Here is an 18,524-nt window from a genome sequence, read left to right on the forward strand (position 1 = left end):
TCATTTTTTCAAAGGTCGCACATGCTTCAGGAAACCAGCCTAAACACGCCTTTACCAGGTACTGAAGTATTCGAGCCTGTTTAAATAACTTTGTTTTCAATTACTTATTTCATTACTATTTTCAATATTATTACGCCTAACTATACTTAAAAAGCAAAATACATGAGAATCCCATTATTAAAAAATGCGTTCTAATTGAAACTTTTAGTACTGTTGTTAAATTTCATCTTTATAATATTTTGGTAAAAACAAAGTTTAGCAAAAAGTTAAGGCAAAGTTTTTATATAACGCAAAAAAGCAACACTTTGTCAAAAAAGTATAAGATCATTCAAACCTAGCTAAAAATTCTTACTCGTATTATTAAAAAAAAGTTGTGTACTTACATCTTCAGACTAGTTCTAACTTCAAAAAAATAAAAAACTTTATGTAATTTTATATATATACTTAATTTAAAAGGCATAAAACTGTAATTAATACTTACAAAAATAAGTTTTCTTTCAAATAAGTGATTGTTATATAACTAAGTACCTTTTGTTATTACATTATGTGGTTTGTAATAAAATGTTACATATGTTAGTATATTTTAATTTCTCTTGTAGGATCTGTTATACTGATTTCAACTCATGCAAAAGCAGCATTTATAAAAAAAGATAACATTAAGAAATGTTTTTATTTGTGTTCGAACAAAAACAGTAAAAACAGTTCATTTATAACACAAGAACATTTTTTGATTTATATAATATAGGTAAAAAGATATATATAGAATAAAAGAAAATGTTAATAATTTTTTTGGTTTAAAATAAACAAAAACTTTAAAAGTAATTGGTTAATGAAAAAATACAAATAACTAAGATATCGGATTTAAAGTTAGGCAAAGTTGTAAAAAAAATTATAGTTTGAGAACATCTGACTTCGATATTTGCAAAGTCTTACCTTTCCTAAAACCAGTCTAATTAAGCGCTTAAAAGTAACTTAAAACCATTAATTAAGATCAAATTAGCTTTTGAATACTCTTAGGTTATCATGCGATAAAGCAATTATGTCGCTTATTAAACGATAAAAAAGCGCTCAAAAAGTTTGGTCTAGGGACCTGGTGTACAAAGAAATCATTCGGTTATCGAGTCGTACACCACTCGTACACAATAAACAACCTTTAAGAGTTTGTTGTGCATCAAACTTTAAATATTTTAAAATATTTTTTTAAATTAAAATTTTTCTCGTTTTTTTCGATAGTTATAAAACAAAGCGTTTTAACTTTATCTTTTTTCTAAGTATAATAAGTCTGTTAAACACCTGAAACAATTTTTTGAAAAACCTTTCTTTCATTAACATATTATACAAAAACTAAGTCAGTGGCAAAAAAAAAGGAAGTTAAAAAACAAATACTCACAAAGAGAAATGTTTATATTTAAAATAAAAAGACAACAGAACTTTTTCAAAGTGCAACTATTTTTTAATTATAAAAAACCCAATTCAAAAATTTGTTACTGTACAGTTTAATTCCTACTAATAATCTCAAATTTCGCGTACTTCATACCAACTGGAAACGTGTCTAAAATGTTAAATCAAAGTCAAATTTTAGTTTAATATACTGATAAAGTATGATGAACTTGTAGTATAGTTTGTAATATCTTTTATATAAAATAAATAAAACAACTGTATAGAAGGCAAACTGTTCGAAGTTATTCACTAGTAAAAACATTTAGCGAGCGTTAGTTTTGTTAATGCTTTGTACTTATTTAAAACATTTAAACTCGAACTTTATTTTTTGATTTGTAACTTTAACTTGCTTTTGACTTAATAACTAATTTTTAACTTTTTATACTTATACTTTCAAGTTTGGTATAGTTACATTATCTAAAAAAATTTAACCGCTGATTTCGCATATGAAACATGTTTACCTAAAAACTAAAACTCTTCTTTCTATACACTTAAAGAAGAACATTTTGTGTTTTTAAATGCGTGGTTTTTAAAATAAATGATTAGAATTTAGAATCTTGATAAAAAGTATTTCTTTTTAAAATTATTTAGTGAACCTTTGCCTAGTTTAAAACTTTTGAATAGTATAGTTTTAGAAGCTTAGTTCTCTACAAAGTTGTTAATGCATTAAAGTCTTTTAGCAAAGTATAAACTACTCTATACATTAATTAAGTTACAGTTGTTTATTCAGCGAAAAAAATTTTCCCAGTTTAAGTTGGTTAGATAAAAGTTATTGGTAAAAACTGGTTGAGCCAGCTGTACTTTCTCTTAAGAACTTTCCAACACGTGATCGATCAAGTGAAGGGTGAACTCACCAGCGTCTAGCGGCACCATGTGGCCGGCTTTCAGCACCCACCAGAACTCAAAATTCTCTTGAGCTTTCGAGTAACCGCCTGTGTCTTGACCTGTTTTCAGATTTTTACTTTAGTAAAGAATTTTGAATATCACATAGATTTTCTTAACATCTCAGAGAAGTTTACAATAGGACTGTTTGAGAAAAAACAATTTCTCATTTTATTATGGGTACTTAGCTTTTAAATGATTTGTTTACGTTTATAACAAACACAAGATCTTTGTTGTTCACTTAATGAAAATGTATAGAAGTCACCATAACTAAAGTTTAACATATCATTTTGTGATAGTTTATAAAAATTGTTAACATAAATTATTGATAATAAAAATAAAGTTAAAGTATAAAACGTTAACTATTTAAAGATTTTTTTGGCTTATCTTTACTTGTCTTCCACCATAAAAAATTAAATCGTTATAAACCCTTATAAGCAAATTCAGGTGTCCACTTTTTACTGGAAAATTCTTGAAGTTTGTTCCATTGCAATCTCTTGACCCACATTTCCTGTCCTTAAAGTTATATATTTGTTGATACTGCTAGCTTTTACAAACATTTTATGCATTGAAATTATACCTTAAAGAAAAAAAAACTTGATATAGTGCTATAAGTTTATTTTCTGAAACAAGTTAGTTTTCTGAAAAACTTTAGTTGAGAATAATTTAAAAAACTTTTCATAAAAACTTACCTGGAGTATCTACGATAAGATCAAGGTGACCATTGTAAACAACAACTAACATTCCAGTATCAATAAGCTGATCAACTAGAAAAAAAAAACATATTTACTAAAGGTTAGTCATAACTTGTTTTAAATAAACTTAGATTTGCAAAATTTCGAAACAAATATGTTTTTCATGGTTTTATTAGTCAAAAAAATCACATTAAAATGTCTTAAAACTTAATACCATTACAACTTAAATAAAACATTAACACTTAGTATTTTATATCTTGAAACCAAAAAACATTCTTATATAATGTTAAGTCGTTTTATAAAAGGTACAAAAAACGTATTTTTTAGACTAGAGTTTTTCTTAAATTACGTGATATTTTGTCTTTAAAAAGTTTTCTTTTTAATACATTTATCTAAAACTAAGAAAATATAAAATAGATGAAGTTTATCTATTCGTGAAAGCTAACGTTATAATGAGTGTACTGGTTACAACTAATTTAATATATTAGATTGTTTCAAATTTATTAAGTATTTCTAAAGTATATATCTCTTCGATAGTTTATAAAACTAGCCTGTATCGACTATATCTTTCATGAAATCTCCAGCTTGATATTGGAACACAAAACCACTTTGGCCTCCCCAAGTAACTTCATCAGGGATTCCCAAATAAGTTTTGACGTATCCGTTCATGAGAAGGTCCAATGGATCAGCTGCGTACTTTCCGATATTTGTTTTGTATCCTTGAACTGTTGAAACAATTTGAATTTAAATCAAATTTAATTTTAGTAATTTACAAAGACAAAAATTTCTTAGTACCAAAACTAATTATTTTTAAAAGAAAAATGTTGTTTTTGAAGTCAACGTTTAGTTGATTACACCTAAACAATCTTACAAAATCTTGACTAATAAAAAGCTACTGCACGCTAAACAAAAATATAGGAGTTATGAAACCAAATCAAAGAATTTTACATAGACTGTTGTTGCTGGTTTTGCAGTGCAGTATAAAGCTGTATTTACATTAAAATAAATGCTATATACCCTTTTTACGAGACAAAACACTTTGTTTTTGCTAAGTGTATAGAAAGCTAGTACAGTTAGTGTTTTTTTTGTTAGCCAAAGTTTTGTTAAAATGTGTAAATGGTGTACAAAACATCCCAGCTTATCTTAAACAATCTGAAATAGCTGTTAGGAGTAAATATAGTGCATTTTTAATAAAATTAAAAACATATTGTAAAATAAAAAAATTAATTAACATAAAATATAATAAACGTGTTTACTTGCAAGATTAATACCTTAATTAATATAACAGTCTAACCAAGATCTTTTCTCATTGATCTGATGTTTTGTTCAGTTCTTCTTGATGTAGTTGGGTGATGTGGAGCAAGAATATTGTAGAAATCAACATTGTCAGTGTTTGCCATAATCTGACAACATTTTTGCTTAATTTTACTGGCTCAAAGCTTACAGTTAAATTATATATTTCTATAAAAATATTACTAATAAGCGTTTTAGTTGTGTTTGATAAAAACACTAACCAAAGCATTGTGCTAAATTATCTCTTGTTTAGATTATATATTGTTTAAGTTTACTTTAATGATGGTAAGCTAGAGCAATTTTATAATAAATTTTTAACTTAAGCCCTATAATCCAAGTTAAATTAGTACTTTAAGTTTTTTTTTTGTTTTTATTAGTTTTCCTATAACTCACAATGCTCTCAGTCAAACTCCATCTGTTTGTCGCTGTTTCCCAGTCTCCATTGTCAACAGCCACCTGTGTAAGATCAGCTCCTGATTTCACTGCATTGTAACCGGTTTCATCAAGAAGTCCCTAAACATTGTCATTTTAAATTAGTATGAACTAAAATACATTTGTTTTATTTTTTTGCAATTTTTTTTACTGTTAAAGTCTTAATTAAAAATCCTACTTTATTAACAGTTAACATATTAAAATATACCCTATATGAATACGGAATCTATAAACTGACTGTTTCGTACAAGTATGGAGCCCAGGTGTTAACAGCATCCATTGGATGAATCCATGCATCTCCAAGACCAACTCCCTTTATGTTTACATTCATAGTACCAGCTTGATTTTCCTAAAAGTATACGATTACAGTCATAAGTTGTAGTAGCTGCTGCTTATCTTTTAAAGATAATTGTGATTAACCACTAGAAAAATAATTGACGATTAAAAATGTTAATGTGTAAAATTTTAAAACTACTTATACTTTTTTCAAAGCATTAAACATACTACTAAATAATTTTAAACTTTAAAATCAAGGAAGGATACGCGGCTAGCACGTAGAAAAACACTAAACACTAAAATTTTTAAGCGTACAAAATTCCGTTTTATTTGTAAAAAGTGAGTTTAAAATACTACTTTTATCATAACATCACAACTATATAACTGCTCTAGATAAACTGAACATGAAAATCATATTACCTTATAAATTTCCAGTGCGGTAGCTGCTGCCATTTTGCCCCCGTAAGATTCACAAAAGATGTAAAATGGGTTTTTCTAAAAATATTATTTTTACAATGTTTAAAGCTAAAAGAAATAACAAGTGCGTATAAAATCTGCCTACGAGTAATTCTGGGTGCTTGCTGAAGAAACCTTTCAACAAAGCGACCATGTCATCAGCGATATCCTGGATGTTTCGAGTGTAGGCACTGGGGCTGGTCACGTAACTATAAACAAGTTTACAGTCATTAGAATAATGAAAACCAAAAAATCAAATGTTCCTGAGTGTTTTTTAAAACCAAAAAACTAAAACTGTAATTGCTTCAAAAAACCTCAGACATAAATTTCAAAAGCTTTACAAAAACCTGTATCCGCTTCCGACGGGGTTGTCTACGAACAAAGTGTGAGCAACACTTGTCCAAGAAGTGTCTCTTTTTTCCAGATTTATGTCCAGAGGTCCCAACTCCTCAAAATTTCCGTATCCGACTCCTGATGCTCCGGGTCCTCCCTGTTATATTCAATTAGTAAGTTTTGTTTCATTTCGTAACTTTTTTAAATATATTAGACATAAAAGTTAATTTATGCGTAGCTAACTTTTATCAACTATTCATTTTAGAGTAGACACAAGTTGTACATAAACTTTATTAATTTTCTAACTAAAAATGTTCTAATAAATGAAGTTTAAAAACTTAAAAGATTAAAAGGCTGCTAAATAATAAAACTTATAGCTTAAATTTGCTTAAACTGTCAACCGAGTTATTAAAAATTTACTGATTCTGGTATTTTCCTTCACAAGAGAATTACATTAAATTTACAAACATCAAAAACCAACTTGAAGCCACACGATAACCGGGATTTCTTCCGGGACGTCCATTACTTGAGTCGAGTAGTTGTCGTCCTGGTAGAACAGCCACCAGAACATGTGAGCGTGCTGACGAACCGTAACGTAACCCCAGTCCGATTGGATGTCGGCGAAAGGGTCGTCCGCCTTGACGTCATCGCGAATTACGCGCGCATACGTAGCTGCTGTAGAACGAAAAAAATTTAAAGCGTACTATGTTTGTTTATTAACCGAAACAAAAAGCACTCGAAATATTTGGTCCTTGAACCAGGTGCACAAAAAAAAATTCGGTTACTAAGCCGTGCACTGTTTAATATCTAAATTATGTTTTAGTTAAAGCTTGTTGCCTAGCTTTTTTAGAGTATAAAACATAACTTTTAAAATTCATTAAAAGGTTTGTAAATGCACTTAGTTTTAGAAACATGTTTAATCTCTATTCAAAAAAAAATATTCTTACCTACAACTAAAAGAGTAACAAAAAAAAAATTTACAATTCATTAAAAGGTTTGTAAATGCACTTAGTTTTATAAACATGTTTAATCTCTGTTCAAAATAAAAATATTCTTACCTACAACTAAAAGAAATACAAAGTGATACTTCATATTGAATTCTATTTAATCCTGTAAAATTTTTCAAAAATTTTTTTACTTAAGAAATAAAACTACTAAAATACAAGTTAACATGTGTCTGAAAACATGTTTAAATTTCTTATTTCTCTTAAATTTTTTTGAAAACGTTAGTAACTATCTATTTTTTAACTACTACTTTGCTTCTGATGTCAAATAAAGCAAAAAATGTAAAAATTGTTTATTTTTCTACTTTTTTATCTGTTTTTCTTTTAACTTTTTCATTAAACAATTTAACTAAACAATTGTTATTAAAATATATATATTTAACTTGAGTTAAAAATTTGTAAGTTTATACGGTTTTACATTTTTAAAATATAAATAGCTCTAATGTAGTTTTTTTAGCACTGTATTGTGTTTTAAGAAGAACAATTTGAGCAATTGTTTATATTTTAGTGCTTATAAGCCAACTACGTCTTCGAGATATTAAAAACATGAAAAACATAGCTGTAGAAAAATACATCATAAACATATGCTATTTTCTCAGAATGTAAGTTTGTTAGTCTAGATTAAACAAAAACAATTACTTAAGGTAAATACAAACTTTATAATTTTTATTAAAATTTTGTAAATATTTACTTTTAAATGCATTAAAGTATAATAATAATAGGTGTAGATTTATAGCATTTATTTTAAGGAAACTAAAAGCATCAAAAAAAATTAAAGAATTTACGTAACCAAGGTAAATGCTTTTAAGCTTCAAGTTTTTATCATGAACATTAGTCTACAAAAACATTTATTTATAACTAAACCATTGTTTTAAATATAGCATCCATTTAACGAACTTTATACTTTAGTGTACAAAAACTATTCAATTTTTTAATGATAAAAACATTTAACAGGTATTTTGTATCTAAACTAATGGTGTTTCAAAAAACAAACCTGTTTTTAAGGAAACTGTTTCATTCTAACAAATTTTATGTTTTACTTGCTTAACATTTATTAATAATCATTAAAAACATTTTATATTTGTAGTAATAGTTTTTTCATGATAGTTTTAATACAAATATCAGGAAAACGTTTTTAGACCTAGGTTAATCCTATATCTTTATTTCTACACTTACTGGGTCAACAATTTCTATGATTGCAGTTGTAGCAACAAATTGTAGCACTGATTAAAAATTTTGCCGTTTAATTTTTTTACTGATTTAAAGATTTCAAATTTTTTTAAACAAAAACAAAAAGCTGTAGTCGTGACATGTGTTAGACGATTTTTAAACCTAAACAAATATATTTACTTGTCTAATTGTTGTGCAACAAATAACTAAATGTGTTTAGTTTCTAATTTGCTTTTTGAATATTTTTCGTAATAGTAACTATGTTGTAACTTAACTCGTAAGTATTTTTTATGATGTCTCAGTGTACTTTTTTACTTTAATGTTTGCCACAGTATGTTTTATAAAAAATTATACCTAGTTGTTTGACTTAAAACCATCATTAAAAAAAAATTAAGTAAAGATAAGTATTAATCGATAAGATCTTTTAGACTAAATATTGTACTATAAAAATTCTTAAACATTATTAAGAATAATAAAAAAGAAAATGATGGCCTAAAACAAAAACAACTTTCGTCTAAACTAAAACTTATAAGCTAAGGCTAGCTAAATAAAACTTATAAGCTTTAGGTTTAGAAAAAAATTGAGACGATAGTTAAATTTACTACAAACTTTTATTTTAATAAATCAAAAGGGTGTATAAACTTATGGTAAGTAAAAAAAAACCTTGACAAAATTTTTACTAGTTATATTTATTCATGTGTTAACAGTTTTTTTTCTATCGCTTTAACTATTGTTTTCACTATTCTATGACCAAACAGCATACGCCTTCTTTACTTCAAGATATAGTTAGTTTTATATTGAATACTTTCATTATTTTTTAAAGTTCAAAGAATAAAACAACATATTATTTTCAACAAAAAACAGAGTAAAAAATCAAGTAAATAAATGGACAATAAGAGATTATAGCAAGTAGTTATAGATTTGAATGCTTTAGAGTTAGAATATAAAAATATATGATTAAATTTGTTAAAAACCAGTCTTTAGTGTAATTTTTTACATATTGTTGAAACTAATATTGATCTTACAAAAGTAAATCAAAAAAATTATAATGAAAACATGTAGTATAAATACAAAGCAAAAAAAACTACAAGTATGGTTTCTTAACAAAATTCACAAAACAATCACGACATTTCAAAATTTATTTTTATCAATGACGTAATTTGTAAAACATTGTCAACTTTTAATCAAACACTAAGCGACTTAAAATTTATTATTAAAAATTATGTAACGAAGTATTTTCTTATGATTTCGAAAAATCCGATTTGTTAGAAAAATAAAAAGTTTGTTAAATAAAAAAATTGTCATTTATATTCACTGAATTCTATAGCGAAATTCTGGTACTCATCTGATCTAACAATTATAAACACTTAGCGTTTTTGAAAAGAGTACGCTTATTTGAAATTGCTTTCAAAAAAATTCTTTAAACAAAGCTAATTTTATGTTTGTCTTTGGTAAAAAATAATGAAAGGTAAGATACAAAGTTTGAACTTTATATTTTTATAAGAGAATCTATGTGGTTGCTAGTTAATAATAACTTTCCTTTTTTAACCATCATCAGTTTTTAAATCTATCTAATGCTCTTCTTTGTTTGAAAATTGGTTCATAGGTGAGTATCTGGTGTCGTCTAGCTCTTGAATTTCAACATCAGGCCTTCCTGCACCTTTAGTTTTGTACAGCTGAGGTTGTCCAGTTGAGCTTGTTGCATTTTCTTCAGCAATATTCAGTCCTGATGGGTTGTTTGTGAGATTGTTCATATTTTTATTGTTTTTATACGATCGCGGTGGAAGAGCAGGTGACTGGGTTTTTTCTTTTTTATTTCCGCCAGATGGGTTTTGCCCCTCGTTATCATCTTTTAAGTTATCCAAAGGCTGCACAGTGTCGTAAAACTCCAACGGAGGCGCAGGTAAGTTGTAATTGCTGCTATCAGAGCCTTCAACTGAGTACGGCTTGTTTAAAAACGAAGACACTTGCTCGTTATCATACTGCTGATGAGGAACATCAAACATGTCGGTCGGAAATATCTTGTCCTCTAAATTCTTGGCGTTCTTTTTACTCTCATATTTAGAGTCAACGGGAGAACCCGAATGCTCATCCTCTGCCTCGCTAATCGTCTCGGACACTTTCCGTTTTCTTTCGCTCCCAAAATCTTCCTCCGGCTCTGAGTACAGACTACCCAGAGTCAGCGACGGGCCGGTGGACGCTCTCGGGCGCCTTTTCAACGACAAGCCTCTTCTGACGCTTCCTCTTTTCGGAAGCTTCGGTTTCCGCAAGCTGGCGAAGACTCTGTCCGTCAAGCTCGCCCGGTTGTCATCGAACGTCATGATCTCGTCCTCCCCAAAGTTGACGGTCGACGTGGAGTAGCGCGCCCACGAGTTATCGTAAGCATCGGGATCGTTGTTTGGCGGACTAAACTGGGCGGAGTTCAGGTAGTTGATTTTAGGCGCTTCGTAATCGAGCTGAGGATATTCGACAGTTTCCACCGGTGGCTCTTCCTCTTCGACCCTGTCTTCGGCGACCATGTCCGCGAGACTTTTGTCTTTCTGCCTGCTGCTCGCTTTCACTTCTTCTTCGAAATCTTCCTGCAGCTTCTGCTCCCTGTCCTTCGCTTCCGCTTCCCGCTGCTTCCTGTGCAGCTTGCGCAGCCTTCTCATCTCCCGCGCGTACTCGCTCTCGAAAAACCCGCACTGAAATTAAAAACTCCGTGTTCAAATCGCACGCACCTTCAATTCATAAAGTTTATCGTTTTACCCTGTTGAGAATGAACACGATGAGCAGAAGCAGGAGGATGGCGAGCACGACCGAGGAAACGATGACGAGCGTCGGGTCCCACTGGGCGGCGGTAGGCGGTGGCGGGAAATACAACCTGGCTGTCACCACGTGCTGTCGTTTTTGTAGTAAAATAGTCTATTTTTTTGCAAATTCTCGTTATATAAAGCGGTTATGGACGATACAGTACAGCAAGGTACAACTTAATAATTAATTATCACATGTAAAAAAATCATGACAAGCGTTTGTTTGTCTTATCTTAAATACCTTGTTTAAATTTAAGCAATTTTCGATAAAAAATATAAAAATCAATTGCAAACTTTTTCAGAATTTAAAAAATCTTGCAAGTATAAGAAACATAGCATGCACTTAAACTTGCATTATTTCAATACGTTAAATTTTGTATAAATTAAACTACATGCTTGAGTAGTATTGTGGTGATACGCTTAATAGTAATCTGGTAATTATAGCGTATGTACGGTTGAAGTTGAAAATTTTAAAGCACAATGTTAAAGTAAGACTTTGCTACGACAGTTTAAAGTTAAATTTCAACTTTATAGTTTACAAAAAGAATAAAAATAAATCCGACCAACCATTAAGAAGTATTCATTAACAGTCATTTTATTTGATTTAAGTTTAATTAACGGTTTGGAATTGATTGAGTTTGTTTTCATGTAAAACTAATGATTAAAAAAAAAGTTAAATTCAACTAAAAAATAAATGCAAGTATTTTATTTTTTAAGAAATAACTTCTTAAGTGAAAGTTTTACTTTAAATTGCATAACCGATTTTCTTTTATCTATAGTTTAAAAACTTTACACTTTTTACCTGATCAGAATAAGTTATGACATTTTTCCCATCGTTACCGAACACGAGTGGTGAACTTTTTGTATCAAAGGAAAAGTCTACATTCAAAGAAGTACTGTTTATTGTATCCTAGCACAAAAAATTGTTGTAAAAATACACGAGAAAAAACCTAAACCTTGTACAAAGTTATGTACGACAATAATTTATAAAAAACCTTGGAAAATTGAAAGGTGGGTGTCCAAAGCCTGAATCTAGCAACAAAATCAACTTTGTGTAACTCAGCCAAGTCGTACACTTGGCAGGTGAAGTCTGAGCAGAATTGAGAAGTGTTCGGGTTACTACAGTCCTATAAATTAAAAGTTTGTAAATCAGATAGTTGCCTTTATAGTTTATAAGTATAGTTTCAACAAGTTTGGATGGTCAAGCTTAGTTTCTAAGGGGTTATGTTAAGAACAACTATTTTAACTCACAATTTCAGAAAAAGTATAATTTTGACTGTAGGGCTTCAATGTAGCAGTTGAAGTGTTCGCATTCTTTGGAGTCGACGGAGTTATGAGATTTAGCTCATTTACATTTTCATCTTGACAAACGCATCGAGTATCAACTGCCTTACTTGAAGATACCTGTTTGTATCAAAACTTTATTTGAGAATACTAGAGCCATGCAGTTTTCTATTAAACTATTAACGTTTAAAGCACTCAAGTCGTTATTTGTAAGTCTTACCGGAAGTTGTACACTGCAAGTGTAATCGTATAAGTACAACAGATAAAATTCATCGGCCAATTTGTTGGGATATGAAATACTGAAGGTTGATTGTGGTACATTTGAGTAACCTCTTCCAATAATCTGAAATTTGAAATAACGTATATTTATTTTCTACTATTGTAAACTATTTTTTGTTACATTTCACAAAAAAAGAAGTCGACTTTACTTTTTTTTCCGTCTCAACATATATTTTATACAACTGTAACTTTAAGTATACAGTTAATAGTTTTTTTTTATATTCGTTTGCCATTTGCTTTGATTAAAATGACGGCGTACTTGGTTAAATATTTTTTTGTTTAACTTTTTGAATATAAAGTTTATTATATTTTTTTTTTAATTAAAAACATTATCTAAAAACAGTAAACTTTTTTTTTTGAATTATCTCAAACATTATTACAAATTTTTTCAAAGTTAATTTAAAATAGCTAAGTTTGATATAAGTTTTATTAAAATTTCAAATTATGTAACGAAATATCTAATTCTCTATGAATCTGTAAAAGTTTTTTTATTTTGCTAAGTTGCTCATACTTTTTACGAAACTTTTCTTTCTGCTGTTTAAAATTCTCGTTAAATAATTTGTTGAACTTGTTAGTTTAATTTGTGGTTTATAAAAAACTTTCAGGAAAAGTTTATTGGCAAAAAATGAAATCTTAAATACATTTCAAGAGTTTTACTTCAAAAAAAAAAGATTTTTTTATAGTAATATAGCTTTCTATTGTTTATCTTGATATACTGAGGTTTTATTAAAACAGATTCTAAATTCAAAGCTATGTTTCGTCCAGTAGGGTTCTAATAAATAATTTAAATCTTATTCAAATAGATATTTACCTACGAAAATTAATTTCTACACAGAAAATAACTTATTCTATTTAGTTAGAAGAAAAGTTTCATAACACTTTTATTAAACTTCAATCTAAATTAAAATAAATGACTATACATTTTTTATGACATCATATTGCTAAAGTACATTTTTAACACGTCAAAACCTTTGTTATCGTCACGTTTTTTTACTAAAGTTTGCGTATTGTTCTTTAATATACAAAAAGGTCAAAATAATTTTTTAATCTTAAACTGCTTCAGTTTAGAGTTTAATCAAGTATAAATTTGTATAGAATATACAGGGTCTAGTGTATAAGCATGTACAAATTCGATGGTGTATTTATCATGTGTCTGCAGTATTGTACTGTAGCGAAAGGTGGATCACATCAATTGTGCAAAAACAAAGTCAACACCTTACAAACACAGGCTTTGATGACTTAATTACAGAGAATTATTGTTGGCAAACGTAACGTTAGTCACCAAAGACCAACTTGAAAAAGACATTTTAAGAGCAACCTGAAGAAGGAATTGCAGAGTTAGAAACACTAACTGACGATCGCAACATTTGGCTTCACTAATTAGCAAGAAACTGAATGATTTTTTAGCAGGCCCAAGAGCTTAAAAGTATTACTATAAAGTTATTTAAATTAAGTTTTTTTAAACTAAAACTGTTGTTTTTTTGGTTTACGACCTAAATTTTTTAAACCATTACTATCTGTGAACTTGAACGTATTGCTATATTTAGTCCGTGTTGTTTTTGCTTGGTGTTCTGTTCTATTGTGTGTATTCTTTAAAGCACGCTATGTATGGTCGGTTTCGGCTAAAAACTGGGCATCGAAAGTTCAAAAGGTTCGCATGTGTAAAAACTACAACAAGTTATTTTATTTTAAGTCATTTTAGAAAGTCATAAAAAACTTAAATGTTAATTCAAAAGATCTTAGAAATGACCATATTGATTTAGACTTTTTCAAATGTTCAAAAATTTTAATTTTTTATATGCTTTTTGTTAAAAAAATACTTTAAGTTTATACTTTCACTATATAAATGAAAACAAACTTCGTATTCGATTACAACATCTCGAAACTGTGGTCCTATTTGTAAAACCCTCTCTATTATAGTTATGTTATTAGTTTGGTTGAAAGATAAAATTGGATCTCCACTTTTTCTAAATTAAAATAAAAATTAGTTCATATATTAGTTTCGAGTAAGCAAAAAACAAAAGCTGCATGTATAATAAAAACTTTGTTTCATTTTAAACAAATTTTAATTAGAAAAAAATAAAAATCGAGTATGAAAAAAATACGCAGACTAAAAGAAGTAGTTTAGTTGAAATAAATGCTCAACTAACATTCGAACGTCAACGTCAGACCGGTACAAAATCGGCACTTCCAGCTCATTTTCGTTGTTGTTGTCGTCCGTGTCTGTTTGATCCCGCTGTGAGCTGTGCGTTATTTTTACAAGTGTAGTTTCTTAAAAAAAAAAGGAGTCATCTTTATAGTACAGCTTTAAGGTTTAAATAAACTAAAAAACACACTCAGTTAGACATTAGTTACAAAATTGAAATTGTCTTGTCTAGTTATTTTAAGTATGAGTAAGTAAGCACTTTATAAGCTTATATTTATACACTACTTTAAACATAAAAGTATACAAAAAACTTTTTCAGACAAACTTTTGTTTATACGTGAGCAGAAAAAAAATATTTACTTTTTAAAGCTTAACAACAAAAAAAAAACAGTATAACACTAAGTATTGTAACGTACAGGTATGTAAAATACTACTTTATATAAGTACTAGAAAATTTTTATTAAACAATTAAGTTATTTCTGTAGTTGTAAAATTAGTTTTTTAAAACATTTCGTAGCTCAATTCAAGTTATTTCGTGAGTAAGTAAGTATCTGTACACAAAACTTTTTTTTTTACTTAGAATAACAGTAAAACCTATCTCACTTTTACTAAAACTTATTTTTTAAATAAACATATATAAACAAATTTTGAAATAAATGTTTTGTACTATTGTTGTAAAGTGTTAGCTAAACGTACTAAGCATTATTTAACAACTAATAAAAACAAAGTATAATTTCACTATCACTTAAGAATAACTAACTTGACAGTGTCAGCTTTTAATTTCACCAAAACTTTAGGTATGTTTCCCGAGTCTTTAAGTTTCTCCCAATTCAATACGACCGTAAAATAACACTGCAAAGAATGAGTCATCAAACTCAGACAAAAACAAATAACAATACAATTGTAGTATTTTAGCTTAAATTTCAACTTATAACTTTACAAGAGTATAACTTTTCCAACAAACCCAGGCATTATTAGGCATAATGTTTTTTCTGCCATCGTCGTATTGGTACTCCACTAACTTGCTCCTTGTGGTGTTTGTTGATTGTGTTATTGCTGCACCTTTGTCTTTCATGCAACTCGGATAATTTGTGTTAGACGAAGAGGAACTTAAAATCTAACAAGTTGAAAAGTTAGACGGTTTAAAGTCTATTTCTTTGTTTACTTAAAAAGCTAAAAATAGTAATTCTAAAAATTAAAAAATAATAAAAATACACTAGAATTGTGTAAGTTTTCGTGTCATTAGGACCCATCTAGGCTTTTAAATTTATTTGTTATTTTTAGTAAAGAAGTTACTGTTTTATTTAATTCAAAACTTTATTTTGTTAAAACGAACTTCAGTAAATGAGAGTTCTTTATCATACTCAATAATGACTCGTGTAAAATAAGCAAAATCTTCGGCTGTGTTTGTAAAATTAACGTTTATATAAAGCGGTTTGGAAGATGCTGACCCAACCACCAAAACTTTGTTTCCGTCAGAAAGGTCTTTACCTTTTCTGTAAAAATATTTCTAACATGAGCTCTGGATGTAAAAGTTTTGAGAATAGTTTTTATTTTGTACCAAAAAATTATGACTGACATTGAATTAAAGAATAATTAAATATCACTAAATGTTTTTACATATGTATATAATGATTGTTTAAAAAAAATATAAATGCTACCATAAGATGTTTTTAACTTCTTACAAATTTTATAGAATATAACTAAGATCGGATAAAAGTATACCTAAAAATTCAGTGTGAAAAATTTGTAAACTTTTACTTCTTTTGCAAAAGTGAACAAAGTTATTTTTAAAATCTCACAGGAAGTTCGTTGGTGTTTGAAAACTTGATTCAATTGCAAGATCGTTGAAGCATGACGTTTTGTTCCCGCCAGAACCACATCCTTTGTCCACCGTCATCCCAACTTGTTTGGTTGAAAGTGTTGTGCTGTTTAATTTTTTTATAAAAAACGTATACGGTCTGAAAACTCTTTGTTTTACAAAACAAACCTGTCGATAATAGGAGACAGAGGCTTGTTTAAATGATCTGCTGACAGTTGAAAACTTGAAAAAAACAAGATTGAATCGTCGTAATTGCTTATTTCTTTCTAAATTTTAGTGTTATTTCTTTGAATTAAAAAAGTTAAGTGTTTTTATTAGCTGTTTTTAATTTTAAGTTTTCTTTTTTTAGTATTCAGTCTGAATAAACTAAACATTTTCTACTTTTTCAACATATTTTTTTTTTTGTTTACTGTAAAAAAATCAATGTTTGTATTCTAAACTTAACATAATAAAAATTCTACAAAACAATAGAAGTCTTTTTCTTTTCATCAACTAAGCAAACTGTCAACGGTAAGCGATTAAAAAACTTTGTTTTGTAATAGTTGTTGAAACCTTAAACAGTTGTAAAGAAATATGATAAACTAAATTTATACTACTAGACAGGTCTTTTTTTAACTTTTTCATTTCTGTTGCATAGCTTAAACTGGTAATTAAAAAAAAATCATTACCTTGAAATAAACCAATTCAGTAAAGCACTTTTTAACACCAATTTGAAAGTCTTGACCCAAATAAGTTTTTATTTCTACTTCTTTTGAATCAGCACCATTTTCTTTTATATAAAACCTTTCATGGTCTGGATCCAAACTTATTGTAACATCAGCAGCTTAAGTTATTTTTTTAGATATAACAACGAAGTTTAGAGCTTCACAATAATAACAAAACGTTCAGATACCAAACGTTTATTAGTACAACTACAATTTAAGTGTTGTATAGCAGATCTCCAGGTACAATAATTAAATGACGATCTAAAGCACTTTGTAACTATAAATAAAGATAGGAAGGTAATAAACGAGATTAATAATATCAAAGTTAATAAATAATTATAAGCATAAGTAGGTGTTAGGACAAAAATTTAGCTAAAATATAACTTAATTAAGCATTTAGGACGAAATCATGTTTCACAATAAACTAAAATTTAACAATAAGATCTTCAAATATTTTACTTAAATTAAAGCATTTCAAATACTCATTCATATCTGAAATTAGCGCTCCTAGTCAATTTAATTCAGAGTTAATTATAATATTTTTATGAACATTTGAATATTAGTACAAAAAAAGGTTAAATAATTAAAATTTTAAACTTAAACTAACAATTTAAAGTATAGTATTGCTGATAGATTTTAAAACTGTTTTTTTTTTACTTTACAGAAGACTTTAAAATAATACTAACTTGTTAGAGATTTTATTAAAACTTTGAAACTAATTTTACTGTACTTAAAAATGTTTTTACCTACTTGAATTTGTTTTAAGTTTCATAGTTTATAAAACTTACTTTTAATAAAAGAATACTTATCATTTTTATAATAATCTTATGGCATAAAACCACTTGAACTCACATAAACAGAACAAAAATAAACATAGTACTAATTAAATAAAAAAGTTAAAATTATGATCTTAAGAAGTTTTTAAGATAACAACAATAAAATGATACAATCATATTTTTCATAGTCCAAATTTTATTTTTTACTACTTGTACAAACTATTTTTACCAATATTTTCGTTGACACTAACGCCACCAAAAGTATAACAAGCAGTTAAACTTTGACATTGTCGGTCCACATCAGAAAAACACTCAAATATGTTAACTTCACTATGCTGGACAGTCAGTGTAGAATTTACTGTCACAACTGGACGTGATCTAAATTAATTAACAAAATAGAAATTTCTACTACTTAAGCATTAAATAAAAAAGTACAGTATTTTTGAAAATCAGTAGGTTTTTAAAGAAAGCGTGTTATTTTTTGTATATAAACATACGCTTTTTTTAATGTTTCGTAAAATATATGTTTAAGTATAGCTTGAAATTTATATATTTAGACGGTTTATAAACTATTTCAACTACGTTTTTTGGTAAATATAACAAATGATACTCGTTAAAAATCATTAAATTGTAATACAAAAGTACAAATATACTGTTTACTAGAAGTGTTGTTTTTGAAAATGTATGTATTCTGTTATTATAGAATATTTTAACTAAGCTGTTTATTTCAGTTACAACAA

The 18,524-nt window shown here is 28.1% G+C and overlaps 1 protein-coding gene across 1 annotated transcript; it reads right to left on the reverse strand.

Annotated features, from left to right (window-relative positions):
* Nucleotides 1-2,247: 2,247 nt before the first annotated feature.
* On the reverse strand, nt 2,248-6,899 carry LOC145833304 (retinoid-inducible serine carboxypeptidase-like). The gene is made up of 12 exons (XM_082940488.1): nt 6,866-6,899; nt 6,289-6,482; nt 5,822-5,964; nt 5,581-5,683; nt 5,439-5,513; nt 4,981-5,091; nt 4,704-4,823; nt 4,312-4,420; nt 3,569-3,742; nt 3,015-3,089; nt 2,752-2,838; nt 2,248-2,384 (listed from the first exon to the last, which is right to left on the reverse strand). The coding sequence occupies exons 1-12, from the start codon at nt 6,897-6,899 to the stop codon at nt 2,248-2,250; spliced, it is 1,362 nt and encodes a 453-aa protein (XP_082796614.1).
* Nucleotides 6,900-18,524: the final 11,625 nt, after the last annotated feature.

This window comes from Thalia democratica, chromosome 4 (genome assembly GCF_965202585.1).
Source record: "Thalia democratica chromosome 4, ktThaDemo2.hap1.1, whole genome shotgun sequence".
NCBI classification, from domain to species: Eukaryota; Metazoa; Chordata; class Thaliacea; order Salpida; family Salpidae; genus Thalia; species Thalia democratica.